General features: G+C 43.2%; 2 protein-coding genes across 2 annotated transcripts; one reads left to right on the top strand and one right to left on the bottom strand.

The window, feature by feature from the left end:
- The first annotated feature begins 923 nt into the window (after window positions 1–923).
- Window positions 924–5,356, top strand: LOC124697692 (mitogen-activated protein kinase 12-like). The gene is made up of 11 exons (XM_047230242.1): window positions 924–1,145; window positions 2,079–2,487; window positions 2,626–2,753; window positions 2,832–2,891; window positions 3,216–3,365; window positions 3,631–3,786; window positions 3,892–4,029; window positions 4,113–4,186; window positions 4,303–4,404; window positions 4,502–4,718; window positions 4,869–5,356. The coding sequence occupies exons 1-11, from the start codon at window positions 939–941 to the stop codon at window positions 4,944–4,946; spliced, it is 1,719 nt and encodes a 572-aa protein (XP_047086198.1). The 5' UTR covers window positions 924–938; the 3' UTR covers window positions 4,947–5,356.
- A 511-nt stretch (window positions 5,357–5,867) lies between these two features.
- On the bottom strand, window positions 5,868–9,663 carry LOC124684149 (probable isoprenylcysteine alpha-carbonyl methylesterase ICMEL1). The gene is made up of 11 exons (XM_047218533.1): window positions 9,401–9,663; window positions 9,036–9,112; window positions 8,857–8,926; window positions 8,627–8,707; window positions 8,431–8,505; window positions 8,246–8,347; window positions 7,729–7,869; window positions 7,235–7,300; window positions 6,958–7,101; window positions 6,759–6,849; window positions 5,868–6,202 (listed from the first exon to the last, which is right to left on the bottom strand). The coding sequence occupies exons 1-11, from the start codon at window positions 9,646–9,648 to the stop codon at window positions 6,041–6,043; spliced, it is 1,257 nt and encodes a 418-aa protein (XP_047074489.1). The 5' UTR covers window positions 9,649–9,663; the 3' UTR covers window positions 5,868–6,040.
- Window positions 9,664–18,823: the final 9,160 nt, after the last annotated feature.

Genomic DNA, 18,823 nt, shown 5'->3' with positions numbered 1-18,823 from the left:
CCAAGGAAGAAGGGAGTTGAAGAAGTTGCGGTAAACCTGTGCGGAGCTTCACGGTGACCCATCACAAGAAGAAAACAAACAGTGTCATTTTCTCTGACACGAACAAAAGCGGACAAGGTTTGTGCGAGGCACCACAACCACATCCATTGGACCCTCCTCCCCCAAGGAGGGAAGGAAGGGACGGGGCTCGAAAGGGAGAGGAGTGCGGGCGGCTATAGGGTTTCACCACCCAAGAGCAACACGACATAAGTTTTTTTTATAGAAACACACAACATAAGTTGTGAATGCCGAACATCACACTTTTGTGAATTCCCTTTGCATCGGGGACTCCCAATCACCTTACCACAAAGGTTACACCGTTACACAATGCTCGCCGGTGACCTAACAAAGGCGGTACACTTCCAGTTCCCCCACGCCATATTTCCCCTAGCCATCAGTGGACTCTGCCCGCTCACCCAGAAGCAGACGCATACCGTGTCCGTGCAGCACATACCTGACTGTCGAGTATCGGCTACAGCTGTATGTATGCTTCTTCCCTAGCCCAGATTCCGGCGCCACCGTCCAGCAGTGCGATCTTTCCCGGTAACGGCAAGCCGGCCAGTCCATTTCCCCTCCAAATTTTTGCCTTCGTCAACCAACACGCACGCACCGTGTGAACTGCACGGCAGAAAGAAAAACAGCGACGAAATCGGAAAGAAAATCCTCCGCCCAAATCCCCGTCCCTGAGTATAAAGAGTAGACCCCGTCGATTCCGTCCTTCCTCCCCGCATCCCCTCCACACCGCCGGTGACAGCGCCGCCTAGCGAGAGACAGAGAGCAGCCGAGGACTCATCGAGCCGGTGGACGGCGGCGGCGTCGGCGGGGGCAAGAAGAGGAGCAGTGGCCGGCGGCTAGGCAGCCAATGCCGCGGCGGGCGCAGAGGTAGGGAAGAGGGGTACATGGGAGGAGGGAACGGCCTCGTCGACGGCTTCCGCCGCCTGTTCCACCGCCGCACGCCCTCGGGCTCCGTGCCCGGCTCCTCCAACCAGTCCTCCGCCGGCGAGGACTTCTCCTCCTCCGACGTCGACGACCTGGATCTTGTTGGCCTCCGCGCCATCCGCGTCCCCAAGCGCAAGATGCCGCTCCCCGTCGAGACCCACAAGAAGGTCAGACAATCCTCTCTGTTCTTGGTCACGCTAGATTCCTGTGCTCGGTTTCTCCAGTTTTGGGCAAGAAGCTTTCTTGCTCGCGATTCTTGATTCGTCGTCGCCAGAAATTCTTAACCAAGATCGGATCTTTGCGGCAGTTGCTTAGCTTAGATACTAGTTCTACTACTATACGGTAGCTTGTCTTTCTTTCCTTTCTGTTCTTTTCATCGATACGGCTGCTGGGCAGGGCAGGTGAGCTTGCGTCTCTGATCCAATTTTCCTGTCTTTCGATCATTACGGCGGTAGGTGATCCTATTTGTGATCGAATCATTACTATACTTACTACTTTGCGACCTGCTGCTTGGCTGATCTGGGAAAATATTCTTTGCAAGACTCAATGCTGTCTACATGTCCCCGTTTCTTCAGAGATGTGTAGTTGGTACATGGAGCATCTTCTCCGTAAAGCTGGTGCCCTTTCCGGATTCTCCAGTCTTCACACTTGTAGACGTTGTAGTTGAATTTTCAATTACTACGGTTCCTTTCATCATCCGTGTTGAACTTATCATAAGTAGCTGTTCTTGTCCAAGCTGTTCCACTTGGGTGTCACATTGACTGAATTGGCCATTGGTTAGTTTTAGTACTTAGATTGACTTGGTCTGGACCTGTAGCTCCTGTCAACCTCAACCCTGCACCATGGTGTCTGCTTCCTTAGCTCCAGGGTGAACCTTGCCACATCTCTGATTGCTGAGAATAGTCCTACACCTACGGGCTTGTCTTTTCATCTGACACTTGCTTTCCTGTCGAATTGCTTTCAATTGAACTAACTCTACGTTATGGTTATTTCACTATTAATAAGTACTTAAATATATCTTTTATTTCATTCTTCAATCCTAAATGAACCATACATTCCTAGTTGGCTTTAATTTGTTCCTGCGTATTGTGATCTTGTAGAATGCACTGGAAAAAGAATTCTTCACTGAGTATGGAGAGGCAAGCCAGTACCAAATCCAAGAAGTCATCGGCAAGGGGAGTTATGGAGTAGTTGCTGCTGCAGTAGATACCCGCACCGGTGAGCGGGTTGCGATTAAGAAGATCAATGATGTGTTTGAGCACGTGTCGGATGCCACACGCATTTTGCGTGAGGTCAAGCTCCTTCGGCTGCTCCGTCATCCGGACGTAGTAGAGATCAAGCACATAATGCTCCCCCCTTCTCGGAGGGAGTTCCAAGATGTATATGTTGTTTTTGAGCTCATGGAGTCGGATCTCCATCAGGTCATCAGAGCCAATGATGACCTCACAGCGGAGCATTACCAGTTTTTCCTTTACCAACTTCTCCGTGCGCTCAAGTACATCCATGCCGGTAAGTCAGTGAACTATTGCTAATCTCCTTGAACCTGCTAACCCATTCATTTACCATAATCCTTAAGTTTATCTATCAAATTGTCATTGGACTTCTATTTATTCTTCTGATAGTATGTTGCTGTATATCTTGGCACAGGGAATGTATTTCACCGTGATCTAAAGCCCAAGAATATACTGGCCAACTCGGACTGCAAACTGAAAATTTGTGACTTTGGACTTGCACGTGTATCATTTAATGATGCTCCTTCAGCTATATTTTGGACGGTAAGGTGCTTCTCATTGTATGTAATAACCCACATTCTCCTATATTTTCTTACTTCTTTATTGTTTTTCTTTGCAAAGGATTATGTAGCAACAAGGTGGTACAGAGCACCTGAATTATGTGGCTCCTTTTTCTCCAAAGTAAGTTCTTCAATTCTTGAACTCATAAATCGTGTACAAGAAAGATGAATGCTTTCCCCTTTTCTTTTTTCTAAAAAAAAATCTCTGGAATCTACAGCATGGACTAAGTGAACTGTACAAAATTAAGCCTTATCCACAATGGCAAGATTTTCTAGTCACTTCTCATTGTAATTATGCATACAGATAGTTCTGTCAAAACACGCTGTGAACTCACTTACTCAGATGAAAATTAGATAGTAAAGTGAAATTTATCTAGAGATTCTTAAAACTCTCTGCAAGTGTCAGATTTGTCCTATCTTTCTGACAAGTGTCATTTGTATGCAGTATACTCCCGCTGTTGATATATGGAGTATTGGATGCATATTCGCTGAGCTTCTCACTGGACGACCACTTTTTCCTGGGAAGAATGTCGTCCACCAGTTAGATATAATAACAGATCTTCTTGGAACTCCATCATCAGAAACCTTATCGCGGGTATGTTTGTTTCGCACCCCTTATTCTTGCTTGAATCATGCACAAAGTAATATTTGAGGAGATACGGTTCACTGACAAGATGAAACAATGTATCTGGGAATTTTCATTTCTGTTGCACCCTTTTATAAGGGCCAGTAGAGTGATCCCCCCAGAGCCCATCTAGCTATACATTTCATGATTTTTTCTGTTCTCTTGTCCGCCCATTTTGCAATGGTACATTAGGGTTACAGGAGTAATCACTGACTGCTGCATATGACCTTTGCAGATTCGAAATGAGAAGGCCAGGAGATACTTAAGTTGTATGCGGAAAAAACATCCTGTCCCCTTGACTCAGAAATTTCCTAATGCTGATCCGTTGGCGGTTCACTTACTAGGACGTTTACTTGCATTTGATCCTAAAGACCGGCCTTCAGCTGAAGAGGTAAACATGAGAGTATTATTCTCTTCTACATTTGTTTTAACAATTTCACGAACACATGTATATGTCTTGATATGCTATAATTTCGTTGTCTTCTTAACTCTTCAGGCTTTGGCTGATCCATATTTTGCAACTCTTTCTAATGTGGAACGTGAGCCTTCAAGAAATCCAATTTCGAAACTTGAGTTTGAGTTTGAGAGACGAAAGGTGACGAAAGATGATGTTAGAGAATTGATTTATCGAGAGGTAGAGAATTAAAGCTTGTTTCCTGTTTTCTGTTCATAATGTATTCCCTTTCAAGAGGTTGATTTTTTCATGAAATCAAACAGATTCTGGAGTATCATCCACAGATGCTGCAGGAATACATGAAAGGTGGAGAACAGCTTAGTTTCCTCTATCCAAGGTGCAATATGGACTTGTTTTAATTTTGATACAAGGAGTCATCGGACTTAATAAAGTATGTAATTAGTGTATCCTTGTAATTAACATATATTTGTATGGCTATTTTTGGTGCTGCAGTGGGGTTGATCGCTTTAAGCGACAGTTTGCACACCTGGAGGAGCATTACAGCAAAGGCGAACGAGGTTCTCCACTGCAAAGAAAGCATGCCTCCTTACCAAGGTATATAACACGGTTGTCAGAAATTAAAAGTGTGAAGCTTCTTACTTTGTCTCAGTTATTATTTTTTCTAAGTTCTGCATTGACTTGTGTGTAACAGGCAGAGAGTAGGTGCATCGAATGATGGTAATAATGAACAGCATCCTAGTGATCAGGAGCTGGGTGCAGATCCTGATGCCCAAAGCCCTCCAAGGTCACAGGACCCAGGGCAGCAGCATCCCGGTGGCCAGAATGGCGTGAGCCCCCGGAGCTACCAGAAGAGCGCGAGCATTAGCGCTTCCAAGTGTGTTGTTGTCAATCCGAATAAACAACGAGAGGTACTTACTAATGCTGTAGTACCTGAATTCTCCATTGATTATTGCAAGTAGGCAAGGCATATCCTTGCACTATGAACAATCAAACCTTTTTCTTTCGCTTAAGAGCTCAGACAGTGACTTATTTGCGTTCTTTGTTCTTTTATTCTTCAGTATGACGAAGAAATCTCTGAGGAAACGGAGGAGGCCATCGCTGAACTATCCGAAAAGGTCTCCAAGATACACCCCTAGTGCAACAACAACAATAAGGACGACGAAAATGGATCTTGGCACCGCATTTCTGTCACGTACACCACATGCTGATAGTACAGTAGTGCAGTCCTATACTCCTATGGATGCAGAACACTGCACTGCAAGTTTGGATCTTGGGCGCCGCAGCAGCCCTTCCTTATGTGAGTGCATGCTCCTGCCATGCATAGTTGTTGATTGCAGGAGCCTGGCCCAGCATGGATAATTGTATTTTTACACTCAAGATCAGATGTAAACTTGAGATTAGTTCATAGAGGAATGCTCTGAGGTCTTCATTTTCCTACGGGACCTATCATCTATGCATGATTGTAACCAGCTGAGCCTCCATCTGAACATTGTCATGTTTTCCTCTGGAGAGTCCTTAATAGATCAAAAAACTTTGCTGCTTTGCATCTGATGTGTTTCGCGTTGAATTTTATTTTCTTTCATGTTAGGGTAAAAGTCATATTTTCTTTCATGTTTGGTTAAAAGTACAAACTTAGGAACATCAATTTTTATGGCAACCAAACCATTCTTATGTCTAAGTTGACGATTCTACGTCTTGGGTTCCAAACAAATTTTGTGCAATTCTGGGCTTTATGATGTACAATGTTACTACAAGTATAATAGTTTCTCTTCTTTTTGCGGGGTAAATAACATTTTCTCGGGCGGCTGAGAAATAACAAATCCGTATTTTGTATTCATATTTCCATAACAAAATATGTTTCCAGCAGGCAATTGTGAAGCAGAAGTTCAGAAGGTATCAGTTATGCATAACTGTGGCCAGTATACATCAAGATACAATACAATTATACAATTGTGGCTACCGTCTGGGGCTAGGTCTATCTGTACATGTCTAATACAGACCAGTGAGATGCATCCTAGGCAATCTAAACAGACCAATTTCAGTTGAAAAGAGTTCTGTTGCTCAACTAGTGTACACATCTTACATGCATATGCATGAAACCATCAGACAGTATTTCAATCAGCATCCATAGTGTACACATCTTACATACATATGCATGAAACCATCAGACATTACTTAAATCAGCATCCCCACTTGGACCGCTGCCGCACTGCATAACACTTCAGCATCTTCAGAAAGGGCTTACTCTCCCAGCAAGCATCAGCATGAATTCAGGAACAAGACGGCGTGCAACTGGCACAGCAAGGTCCTGGGTTGACTCGCTTGGATCATCCTTATGTATCGTGGCGACAATCTCTTCCAGCATCTTATCCCTACCGCCCCGAAGAGGATCCTTTAACACGTAAAAGGAAATCAAACATAAGAACCACTTTGTGTTATAATTTCAAACCGCAGAGTGCAGAGGTAATAGTAAATTAGTAATAATGTTCAAACAGTAATAAGACTCAAGCTACATGGAGATTACATGAAAAATTACTCTAGCAACAGAAAAACAACTAGGTACTTCAGCATCCAGCCCAATCATTTAACTGAACTGAGAGGTATTCAAGCTTCCTCCAGTGGAGAGTACTTCAGTATACTAGGCAACATAATGCTTCACAATTTAAGAGCAATCTAGCGCAGGAAATAACAAAGTAAGGGCTATACTCAAAAGTCAAAACTGAGCACCAGATATATGTTTTCCATGGAAACCAGAAAATCATGTAGTTCCTTCATTCCATAATTCTTGTAGTGATTGTAGTTCACATTTAAACTAAAACCACGACAAGAATTATGGAACAGAAGGAGTACTTTCTATTTTTAAAAGGAGAAAATAAAGCACTCCAAAACACTGTCCAAACTAAGAAATCCTTTCAAATAGCACCAGTGCCATAGCTCACAATGATTACCTGAAGAAATAAATCAGTATGTGTCTTTCCTTCATATAAGAACAGATCCACTTTAGCACCACGCTGTTGTAAAGCATCAAGGAAAGCTTCACTGCAATTTTCGACTGTCACATATCAATATCCAGAATACTACAGGTGAAGCCCCACGAGGGAGCAACTTAGAACATCCAATGAGGTCAATTGTTTCACTTTAACCCACCTTTCAGCACACGGCATTGAACAATCACTTGTCCCGTGGAGAAGGATGATATGGGGCAATAGAGGAACTGCAGATCTAACAGCTGCGTCCTTAACCAACACTTGCGGAGAAAATTTCCTCAAGGATTCCTGACCTTCCATAATGCTGAAACATATGGTTGCAATGGTGTTATAGTATCTTGACGATAGTGGGCAAAAAAATTGTCGGATGTTTTATTAAGGGAAAAGAGGAGTTGGTGCCGAAACATGAATAAATACTACAGTTCAAAGATAAATACCTGAGAAAGACGGATCGGTACAGACCACGCCTATGGAAATGATCAACCAAGTTGAGAAGATTATAACTGCAGAAATCAGAAGTGAAATGTTAAGGCCAATAGACCTATTCTGAGACATTCTTATGTATGTGAATCAGTAGTGATGCTCCTTCCAAAAGTGACAAGCCATGCAATTAGATGTTGGAAAGCGCAATACAGTGATCCAAAAGTAGGATTGGCTTCCCAGACCTGTTTCGTAGAATATACTACAGCAGGAGCCTGAACTTGCAAGCTAATATTGCTTAATAGAGAAATTCCACTGTCTTAAATTTAGAGCAAGCATATTACGATTCTGCCTGGACAATAAGCACAGTAGACTAAACTGCAGCAGGAGATAAATACTACTGGGCAGTACTGCCAATGTTTGACAATGCAAAAAAACTGAGTACTGGTGATATCACAATTTATCACAGAAAAAGGAACATCTACAAGTTGTGCTAGTCATATATGCTTACCCGCCAGAAATACCGAAGTAAGCTTTTAGTTGCCCAACACTCCAATTGGAAGTATCTCCTTCACCACATTCTTTAATAGCTTGATTTACGAGAGTACACGCAGCAATATGTGCACCAGCAGATTGTCCAACAAGATAAATCCTGTTAGCACGATGTACATAGAACATATAAGAAAAAAAATGACTATATGATTTCAGGATATTACTTAGTTTTGCGAATGGATTTCATGCTAGTACTAATGGATCCTAAAGCATGCAAATTTAAGGATATAGTGCATCAAATAATCTTTTGGAAGTGAACCATAGGTTCTTGTTTAAGTCACACCATTAGTCTTCGAAAACATGAATACCCAAATGAATATTGCCTTCAATACATTCTATCTCATGTTCCACACTAATGGATCCTAAAGCATGCATATTTACCATATGTGCACATGTGCAGGGCACACATTAAAAACAAACGACATCGAAATTGCAATAGCCAAGCTTCAAATTTTGATAAGGTATAAGCTATCAACCTTTCAGGATCACCTCCATATCTAGCTATATTGTTGCAGACAAATGAGATTCCTTGGGATACATCTTCTACCATGTCACCAATGGTACCCTGAGGAAAGTTTCTGCAAACAAACCGTTGTGATGCTCCATGAGTGTGATATGAGAATCTTGGTGCTTTGCATATTTGGAATTTTATTCTGAGTACCTGTAATCAATACATGCAACTAAGATGCCCCTTTCTGCCAAGCGTCTTCCTAAAAGAGCACCCCATCCTTTGTACCTGAGATATGTATAATTCGCTTCACATGAAGTCAAGACAAAACCTAGAACTTACTGGGGTTCTGGAACGGTAAGAGAGAGAAAAGAACTTGAGGTCCGGAATAGTACATACTTGTACTCACCCTATGATCCATGCTCCACCAGTGACGAATGCCACGACCGGCTTCAACCCTGTTGTGCCAGCTGGTATATACAAATCCAATCTGCAGGAATAAATGCCAGAGGTACAGATACCAATACGTAAGCAACTTATGAAATAATACAAAGAGATAAAAGTACACGCCGGTTTACTGAATAGAGATATCAGGTGCATGGTAATACTTAATGAACTCGTAGAAAACGAAGAAAATACCTGTTTCTTGGTTGTTCTCCGTATACAACACTCCTATGAACTTGTCTTGAGAAGAAGTAATAGTATAAAACTGGAGTAAAGCAAAAAACAAATGGTCAAGTCCACTACATGCTTTGAAGGTAGTGATAACACCCGAGTATATCACCTAGATCGCACTTTCGAACAAATGAAGTGGTTACCTTGAATAAAACCAGGCATGAGCAATAGAGCATAACAGCAGAGGGCTAGGAACTGGCGGATCCATCTGTAGCCTATCCTGCGTAAATCAGACAAGTTATTGGAACAAACTCAACAGCCCATACACAAATTCTTCACTGAAGCATCATAAGGAGTTCCGAGCTTTAGCATCAGATCTCAGTAAAGTTCAGTTAGTTCAGTGCTAAACATGTGGCGATACCCTCATACACAGATTCTTCGAAATTAAATGCCGCTAGCCAGTTAGCAAGAGCACAATCAGATGCAGATCACAACTCACAAGTGGAACTGGTGGTAACAGAACGAAAGCGCAAGTAGCAGCAAGGGAGATGGAACCGGTGGTGGGTACCCGAGGTAGCGGAGGAGGGTGAGCGTGAGGCGGGTGAGGAGGAAGGTCTCGGCGGCCGCGCGGCCGACCTCCCGGCGGAAGGAGTCGCTGCGCTGGGCGAACCGCTCCCTCATCGCCCGCCGCCGGACGCCGCCGTCGCCCGGGAGGAGCGGCGCGTCCTCCTCCGCGGCGGCGGCGGGGGAGGGCGGCGGCGTGTCCCGCTCCTTGGCTGGCGGGGCGGCGGCGCGGGCACGGAGCTCCGCCTCCATTTGGACTTAGACCAGCGTTGCGGCGCGAGATTCCCGAGGTCGTAGCCTCGTGGGGGGAAGGTGGATGCTTTGTCACGGAGAACGACGCGGATGTTTCGCTCGGACCTGGCAAAAGTTCTTTCTTTTTGTAGGTCTCGCCGCAGCGCTGCCGCGTGCCGGGCCGGAGCTGCACGTGACGGACGGCGAGGTCTACAAGGAGGCCGGGATACGGCGGCGGCCGGCGGGAGGAGATGCTGGCGTCACAGGGAGACTGGCTGGTCACACCAAACAAACTAGGGCCGTGTTTGGATAGTTGTATGGGTTTTTCGCCAGATGCAATTTGTTTCGGTGGAAGCCGTATGGATTCAAACTTGGCTTCGCCCTATTTATGTACTACCTCCGTTTCTAAAATAACTTTGCAATCTTTTCTAGATACGGATAGATCTGTAACTAAAGTATATTTATATACATTTGTATCTAGATAAAGTTGAGAATACTTTTTGGAACGGAGGGTGTATTGCAATTTTGTTTAGGTTTGGTGGAAGAAATAAAAGTTCATTTGTTAGGTGGGATGTTTTAGGCTAGCAACCAACTGAGTTTGGTTACGGGCAAAATGGGCTTGTGATAACCTGTTCTAGAACTAGTGAGATTACCAACTTTTTTTTTACATTACTATGGAAATAACAGAAGCTAGCAACATACATACGAATATATGATTGCAGATAAACTTCACGACAACAAACATAGAATCATACATAGTTCATGATAGTTGATGGACATATGCTTATAGATAGGTTCAACACGAAACTAGACGAAGTTCAGTACGTCCGGCATAGGCATACGATCAAGCAAGGTTCACTCATCGATCATGACAAGGGTTGGATCATGCCATGGGCACCTCTTCACCACCTCAGTCATACTATAGTCAAATGTGCTGACCTTGAAGATGTCTCCCCTGAGCACCATGAAAGTAATGAAGTAGATGATCTCGATGTCGTGTGCAATGGAAAATCCAGGCCACCCTTGATCCATGGCAGTTGTGCCATTCACGTCCTTTATCTTCACCATCCAAGAGGAGCTGATGCTCGTCTTCTGGACGATTGTCCTAGGGACGGTGCCAAGGTATGGACGGAAGTCGGGTGAAATTCGAAGCATTTCTAACCCTATCACCAGCACGACCATTGCGAAGTGGGTTAGACCAACATCGCCATATAAGTGCCCAATCTTGGGAGGCCTTCCCCTTGGCCTCTTTGCATAGTTGCCCTCTCCATCATACTTGAAACATCCCTGTCGAGGTTTTGCATCCATCATCATCTTGGTGCATTAGAAAGAAGAAGAAGACGGATAGAAGGAGCACAAAGAGGCAAAGCCTCATGTAGAGGCACAATGAAGGAAAATAAATTCTTGCAAGGCCAAATCAAATGAGCAAATGTGGTGCATGGTCATATGATAAGGTCTTGCAGACACCTTTTTCTCATAAGATGGTACCACATTCTAATCATCGGCCGGTTCAAGTAAATTGCACACATAATTCATGCCTCATATTAACATGGCACACAAAAATTTCAGAGATGGTTCTAGTGAACCAAGTATCATGCATAATCATCTGTGTTTGTACCCAACACCATATTCAATAGACCATCCCTGTGACATATTAGTGTGCCAGATTATAATCATCGGTTAGCAACAACAACAACAACAACAACAACACAAAAACAACACCAGCATAACAAGCAACGCTTCTCATATAGTAGGCACACCTAGCGCCACGAATGATCCTTTCTGACCAAGTACCATGCACAATCATCAGTGATATGATTGTATACTGTGAGCATATTCGTGATGCCACTAATGAACCTCGCTAAGCGGAGCTTGAACCGTGGAAGAACTCATTCAAGTCAGCGTCGATGAAGGCTTTAATTGCCCTCTCTTCCGTTGTCAACGCAGTGGTCTTGGATCTACCGGCAGTACTACTGCAACTGTCGGTGAAGAGAGGAGAGACGAAGGAGAGGAGAGGTCGGTGAGAACTTCTGGCTGAGAGAGTGGGCGGTGAGGGGATTTATGGCGCGTGTTCTCGATGCGTCGCACGGACTCCCGCTTTTATCCATGCATGCAACTGCGTACTGATGGCCCACAAGTATAGGGGGTGTATCGTAGACTCGTAGTACTTTCGATAAATAAGAGTATCGAACCCAACGAGGAGCAGACGGTTTTGACGAGCAGTTTTGATCGAGGATTCACTGTAAACACTAGCAGGGGTATTTGGTATTGCAGATAAATAAAGTACGAGTAAATAAAATGCAGTAATAATAATTGCAGCGAGTGGTCCAATCCTATTTAGAGCAAAGGACAAGCCGTTTGTTTTACTTATGATAAACAAACGTTCCGAGGACACACGGGAATTACGTCAAGTGTTTTCGCTTCACATAGCTGAATAATCTTCAATGGTTTGGTAAGTGTTGTGTGGGTGAACCTATGCTAACGCACTACCCCATACTTGGATTAATACATACTTGTGATTATTCATCTTGCAAGCATTCACAACTACAAGAAAGTAATTAAGATAAATCTAATCATAGCCTTAAATTTTGAGATCCTACACTCCCTCGTGCACCGGTTTCCTAATGGGGGTTTAGGTTTTTGTCGCTCCCGCAACCCCACAATTAGTAGCCAAATACACGATGCATTCCCCTTGGCCCATAAAGGTGAAGTATCATGTAGTCGGTGTTCACATGACACCACTAGAAGAATAGCACCGCAACTTAAATATCAAATCATTGCATATTACTCAACATATTTCCACTACTAACAGCATGACTTCTCCCATGTCCTCAAGCACTAAACGAACTACTCACGAGGCATCATATGGATCATAATCAGAGGTGATATAATGATGAATAACAATCTGGACATAAACCTTAATTCAATGGTTTCACTCAATAGCATCAACTACAAGGAGTAATCAACACCGAGAAAGTTTCCCCTATGAACTAGACAAGTATCAAACCCAAGATGTTACAGCGGGACGGCGTGGAGACGGCAGTGTTGATGGTACTGGTGGTGGAGATGATGGTGATGATGATCCCGATGAAGTCCAGCTCGATGGCGGTGGCGATGGCGATGGCGACGATTTCCCCCCTCCGGGAAGGAATTTCCCCGGCAGATTTCAGCCTGCCGGAGAGCTTTTCTCTCTCTCTCTGGTTCTCCGCCCCATAGCGGCGGCGAAATATTTCTCTGGTCGCTCCCCCAACCTAGGTTTCCCGAGGGGTTGAAATACGTGAGGGGGCATCGTCAGAAGTGGGCCAGGGTGCCCAGACCATGCCTAGGCGTGGCCTGAGGCTGGCCCGCACCTAGGGGTGGTCTGGCCCCCTCAGGGCCCATCTCAGCCTCCCCTTCTGGCTTCCTCCGTTATCTGGAAAAATAGGATTTTCTGTATCTTTGATGGGAATTGTTGGTCTTCAGAAATATGGTGCCTTGACGGTCCTTTTTCTAGCAGATTCCTGGCTCCGGCGGTTAATTCCCCAATAATCATTAAACATGCAAAAATAGATGGAGTAACATAAGTATGACCTTTAAATATGAAATATATCAGTGAATAACAGTAAATTATGATACAGAATATTGATGCAAATTGGACGTATCACGTACCCATCTTGCGCTCTCTAGCACATGTCTCGCCACGACTATTCAACCATGTTTTTTTTTTGTTTCTTTAAGGAGTGTGTTGTGCAGGAAAAAGTTCCTCATGGGCAACCAAACTGATGAATTTGGACCGCCAACTGCGGGAACATAATTGCGAGTATCCAAACACGCCCTAGGTGCATGTTTAGTTGCTCCGATAGTTTCCTTTTTCCATTTTTTTTTAGTTTTGGTCCGCTAGGAACTGCTTGAGTGGAAAACACTGGTTAGGGATAACTAACCTATGGTTAGATGGTTAGAAGGGCAGTGGCACCCCAACCCACCAGGGATCAAACTCCATGTTTAATAATTTGATGTCTCATAAAGGTGAAATATTCTTTTAGTAGGAGGCAGACTCTGGAATGCATGCACAATTTAGGAAACCAATAGAACGATCTACAATAGTTAACACACTTCTGCTCAGCAGAAGCAAAATCAAGTGATACACTTACAAGTTCAGAATTTAGAGTACCTTCCTAGGAGACATTCTTTGTGAAAGCAATTTTCCATCTGTATTGTGAAAGAAATTCTTCTACATAGACACGTACCCTAATGTAATGCATATGTTTTTATGAAGTAACTTATATATGATCTTATTTGTTTGCTTACTTTTGAAAGAGTACATGGTAGCAGTGGCGGGGGACGTTCTAAAAGTTTGGTAGGCCAAAATCATAGGCATACATTATTATTTAACTTGAACCATGGGTAGTTTGCGGGAGGAGGAGGGGGGGGGGCAGATGCCCCCTCCCCTATACTTGTATTGTGCAAGTCAGTTTTTTCAATTTTTAAAGGATTCCAATCAAGATTTGATCGCATCACTCAACGTAAAAGTTGTTTACTTGAATTGGTATATGATGCGCGTAAATGTACACGTCCGTTGGGAACCCCAAGAGGAAGGTATGATGCGCACAGTGGCAAGTTTTCCCTCAGAAAGAAACCAAGGTTGAATCGAACCAGGAGGAGCCAAGAAGCACGTTGAAGGTTGATGGTCGCGAAATGTGATGCGGCGCAACACCGGGGATTCGGCGCCAACGCGGAACCCGCACAACACAACCCAAGTACTTTGCCCCAACGAAACGAGTGAGGTTGTCAATCTCACCGACTTGCTCGTAACAAAGGATTAAACATATCGAGTGGAAGATGTTTGCAAAGAAAACAGTAAAACACAATTGCAATAGATTGTATGCTATGTAAAGAATAGGACCGGGATCCACAGTTCACTAGAGGTGTCTCTCCCATAAGATAAAAGCATGTTGGGTGAACAAATTACAGTCGGGCAATTAACAAATAGAGAAAGGCATAACAATGCATATACATGATATGATAAATATAGTGAGATTTAATCCGGGCATTACGACAAAGTACATAGACCGCCATCCAACTGCATCTATGCCTAAAAAGTCCACCTTCAGGTTATCGTCCGAACCCCCTCCGGTATTAAGTTGCAAAGCAACGAGACAATTGCATTAAGTATGGTGCGTAATGTAATCAACAACTACATCCTTAGACATAGCATCAATGTTTTATCCCTAGTGGCAACAGCACATCACAACCTTAGAACCTACTCGTCACGATCCCGGATTCAATGAAGGCATGAACCCACTATCGAGCATAAATACCCCTCTTGGAGTTAAGAGCAAAAACTTGGCCGGAGCCTCTACTAATAACGGAGAGCATGCAAGATCATAAACAACACATAAACAATAGATTGATAATCACCATAATCATAGTACTCTCTATCCATCGGATCTCGACAAACACAACATATAGTATTACAGATAGATGATCTTGATCATGTTAGGCAGCTCACAAGATCCAACAATGAAGCACAACAAGGAGAAGACGACCATCTAGCTACTGCTATGGACCCATGGTCCGAGGGTGGACTACTCACTCATCACTCCCGGAGGCGACCATGGCGGTGTAGAGTCCTCCGGGAGATGAATCCCCTCTCCGGCGAGGGTGCCGGAGGCGATCTCCGAATCCCCGAGATGGGATTCGCGGCGGCGGCGTCTCCGGAAGGTTTTCCGTATCGTGGCTCTCGGTATCGGGGGTTTCGCGACGGAAGCTTTAAGTAGGCGGAGGGTCAACGCGAGGGGCCACACGAGGGGCCCGGGGGGTAGGTCGGCGCGGCCGGGGCTTGGGCCGCGCCGGCCACCCTCCCGGCCACCTCGTGGCCCCACTTCGTTAGGTCTTCGGTCTTCCGGAAGCTTCGTGCAAAAATAGGACCACGGGCGAAAGTTTCGTCCAATTCCGAGAATATTTCTTTACTAGGATTTCTGAAACCAAAAACAGCAGAAAACGACAATCGGCTCTTCGGCATCTTGTTAATAGGTTAGTTCCAGAAAATGCATAAATATGGCATATAATGTGCATAAAACATGTAGGTATCATCAATAAAGTAGCATGGAACATAAGAAATTATCGATACGTTGGAGACGTATCAAGCATCCCCAAGCTTAGTTCTGCTCGTCCCGAGCGGGTAAAACGATAACAAAGATAATTTCTGAAGTGACATGCCATCATAATCTTGATCATACTATTTGTAAACATATGTAATGAATGCAGCGATCAAAACAAAGGTAATGACATGAGTAAACAAGTGAATCATATGACAAAGACTTTTCATGAATAGTACTTCAAGACAAGCATCAATAAGTTTTGCATAAGAGTTAACTCATAAAGCAATAAATCAAAGTAAAGGTGTTGAAGCAACACATAGGAAGATTAAGTTTCAGCGGTTGCTTTCAACTTGTAACATGTATATCTCATGGATATTGTCAACATAAAGTAATATAACAAGTGCAATATGCAAGTATGTAGGAATCAATGCACAGTTCACACAAGTGTTTGCTTCTTAAGGTGGAAGGAGATAGGTAAACCGACTCAACAATAAAAGTAAAAGAATGGTCCTTCAAAGAGGAAAGCATCGATTGCTGTATTTGTGCTAGAGCTTTTATTTTGAAAACATGAAACAATTTTGTCAACGGTAGTAATAAAGCATATGTGTTATGAAAATTATATCTTACAAGTTGCAAGCCTCACGCATAGTATACTAATAGTGCCCGCACCTCGTCCTACTTAACTTGGACTACCGGATCTTCGCATGCCATGTTTCAACCAAGTGTCAGAAAGGGGTACCTCCATGCCGCTCGTACAAAGGTCTAAGGAGAAAGCTCGCATTTCGGATTTCTCGCTTTTGATTATTCTCAACTTAGACATCCATACCGGGACAACATGGACAACGGATAATGGACTCCTCTTAAATGCATAAGCATGTAGCAATGATTATTGTTCTCATATGAGATTGAGGATATATGTCCAAAACTGAAACTTCAACCATGATTCATGGCTTTAGTTAGCGGCCCAATGTTCTTCTCTAACAATTTTGCATGCTCCAACCACTAAAATGATAGACCTTCGGACAAGACGGACATGCATAGCAACTCACATGATATTCAACAATAGTTGATGGCGTTCCCCGAAGCATGGTTATCGCACAACAAGCAACTTAATAAAATATAAAGTGCATAAGTACATATTCAATACTACGATAGTTTTTAAGGCTATTTTGTCCCATGAGCTATATATTGCATAGGTGAATGATGGAATTTTAAAGGTAGCACTCAAGCAATTTACTTTGGAATGGCGGAGAAATACCATGTAGTAGGTAGGTATGGTGGACACAAATGGCATAGTAGTTGGCTCAAGGATTTTGGATGCATGAGAAGTATTCCCTCTCGATACAAGGTTTAGGCTAGCAAGGTTATTTGAAGCAAACTCAAGGATGAACAAGTGCAGCAAGACTCACATAAAAGACATATTGTAAACATCATAAGACTCTACACTGTCTTCCTTGTTGTTCAAAACTCAATACTAGATATTATCTAGACCTTAGAGAAACCAAATATGCAAATCAAATTTTAGCAAGCTCTATGTATTTCTTCATTAATGGGTGCAAAGCATATGATGCAAGAGCTTAAACATGAGCACAACAATTACCAAGTATCACATTATCCAAGACAGCTTTAGAATTACTACATGTAGCATTTTCCAATTCCAACCATATAACAATTTAACGAAGAAGAAACTTCGCCTTGAACATTATGAGTAAAGCCTAAGGACACATGTGTCCATATGCAACAGCGGAGCGTGTCTCTCTCCCACAAAGTGAATGCTAGGATCCATCTTATTCAAACAAAAAACAAAAACGAAAACAAACCGACGCTCCAAGTAAAGAACACAAGATGTGATTGAATAAAAATATAGTTTCAGGGGAGGAACCCGATGATGTTGTTGATGAAGAAGGGGATGCCTTGGGCATCCCCAAGCTTAGACGCTTGAGTCTTCTTAAAATATGCAGGGGTGAACCACGGGGGCATCCCCAAGCTTAGAGCTTTCACTCCTCTTGATCATAGTGTATCATACTCCTCTCTTGACCCTTGAAAACTTCCTTCACACCAAACTTCAAGCAAACTCATTAGAGGGTTAGTGCACAATTAATAATTCACACATTCAGAGGTGACACAATCATTATTTTCACTTCTGGACATTGCATAATGCTACTGGACATTAGTGGATCAAAGAAATAAATCCAACATAGCAAAAGAGGCAATGCGAAATAAAAGGCAGAATCTGTCAAAAACAGAACAGTCCGTAAAGACGAATTTAGAGATGGCACCAGACTTGCTCAAATGGAAAAACTCAAAACTAATGAAAGTTGCGTACATATCTGGGGATCACGCTCGTAAATTGGCAGATTTTTTCGAATTTTCTACAGGGAACTGTGCCCAGATTCGTGACAGACAGCAATGCTGTTTCTGCGCAGCGATCCCAAATATAACATCAACTTTGGCATAGAAACTTTACTTGGCACAAAAACATGATAAGGAGAGGTTGCTACAGTAGTAAACAACTTCCAAGACTCAACAAAACAAAAAATTGCTGTAGGTAAAAACATGGGTTGTCTCCCATAAGCGCTTTTCTTTAACGCCTTTCAGCTAGGCGCAGAAAGTGCAGATCAAGTAACATCGAGAGTAGAAGCATCAACATCATAGCTTGTTCTAATAATAGAATCAAAAGGCAACTTCATTCTCTTTCTAGGGAAGTGTTCCATACCTTTCTTGAGAGGAAATTGATATTTAATATTACCTTCCCTCATATCAATAACGAGCACCAACAGTTCGAAGAAAAGGTCTTCCCAACACAATAGGACAAGATGCATTGCATTCGATATCCAAGACAACAAAATCAACGGGGACAAGGTTATTGTTAACCGTAATGTGCACATTATCAATCCTCCCCAAAGGTTTCTTTTTAACATTATCGGCAAGATTAACATCCAAATAACAATTCTTCAATGGTGGCAAGTCAAGCATATCATAAATCTTTTTAGGCATAACGAAATACTTGCACCAAGATCACATAAAGCATTACATTCAAAGTCATTGAATTTCATTTTAATGATGGGCTCCCAACCATCTTCTAACTTTCTAGGAATAGAAGTTTCAAGTTTTAG

This window comes from Lolium rigidum, chromosome 1 (genome assembly GCF_022539505.1).
Source record: "Lolium rigidum isolate FL_2022 chromosome 1, APGP_CSIRO_Lrig_0.1, whole genome shotgun sequence".
Taxonomy (NCBI): domain Eukaryota; kingdom Viridiplantae; phylum Streptophyta; class Magnoliopsida; order Poales; family Poaceae; genus Lolium; species Lolium rigidum.
Note: the sequence above shows the minus strand (reverse complement) of the source record. Positions and strands in the feature narration are given on the sequence as shown.

Bases quoted from the DNA above. Each gene is read 5' to 3' on its own strand.
- LOC124697692 (XM_047230242.1), top strand. From the start codon at position 939: ATGGGAGGAGGGAACGGCCTCGTCGACGGCTTCCGCCGCCTGTTCCAC. The intron at 1,146-2,078 runs GTCAGACAATCC...GTGATCTTGTAG, and splicing joins CCGTCGAGACCCACAAGAAG to AATGCACTGGAAAAAGAATT. The intron at 4,719-4,868 runs GTACTTACTAAT...TTTATTCTTCAG, and splicing joins ATCCGAATAAACAACGAGAG to TATGACGAAGAAATCTCTGA.
- LOC124684149 (XM_047218533.1), bottom strand. From the start codon at position 9,648: ATGGAGGCGGAGCTCCGTGCCCGCGCCGCCGCCCCGCCAGCCAAGGAG. The intron at 9,113-9,400 runs GTACCCACCACC...TGATTTACGCAG, and splicing joins ACCCTCCTCCGCTACCTCGG to GATAGGCTACAGATGGATCC. The intron at 7,301-7,728 runs GTAAGCATATAT...TGATTTCTGCAG, and splicing joins TACTTCGGTATTTCTGGCGG to TTATAATCTTCTCAACTTGG.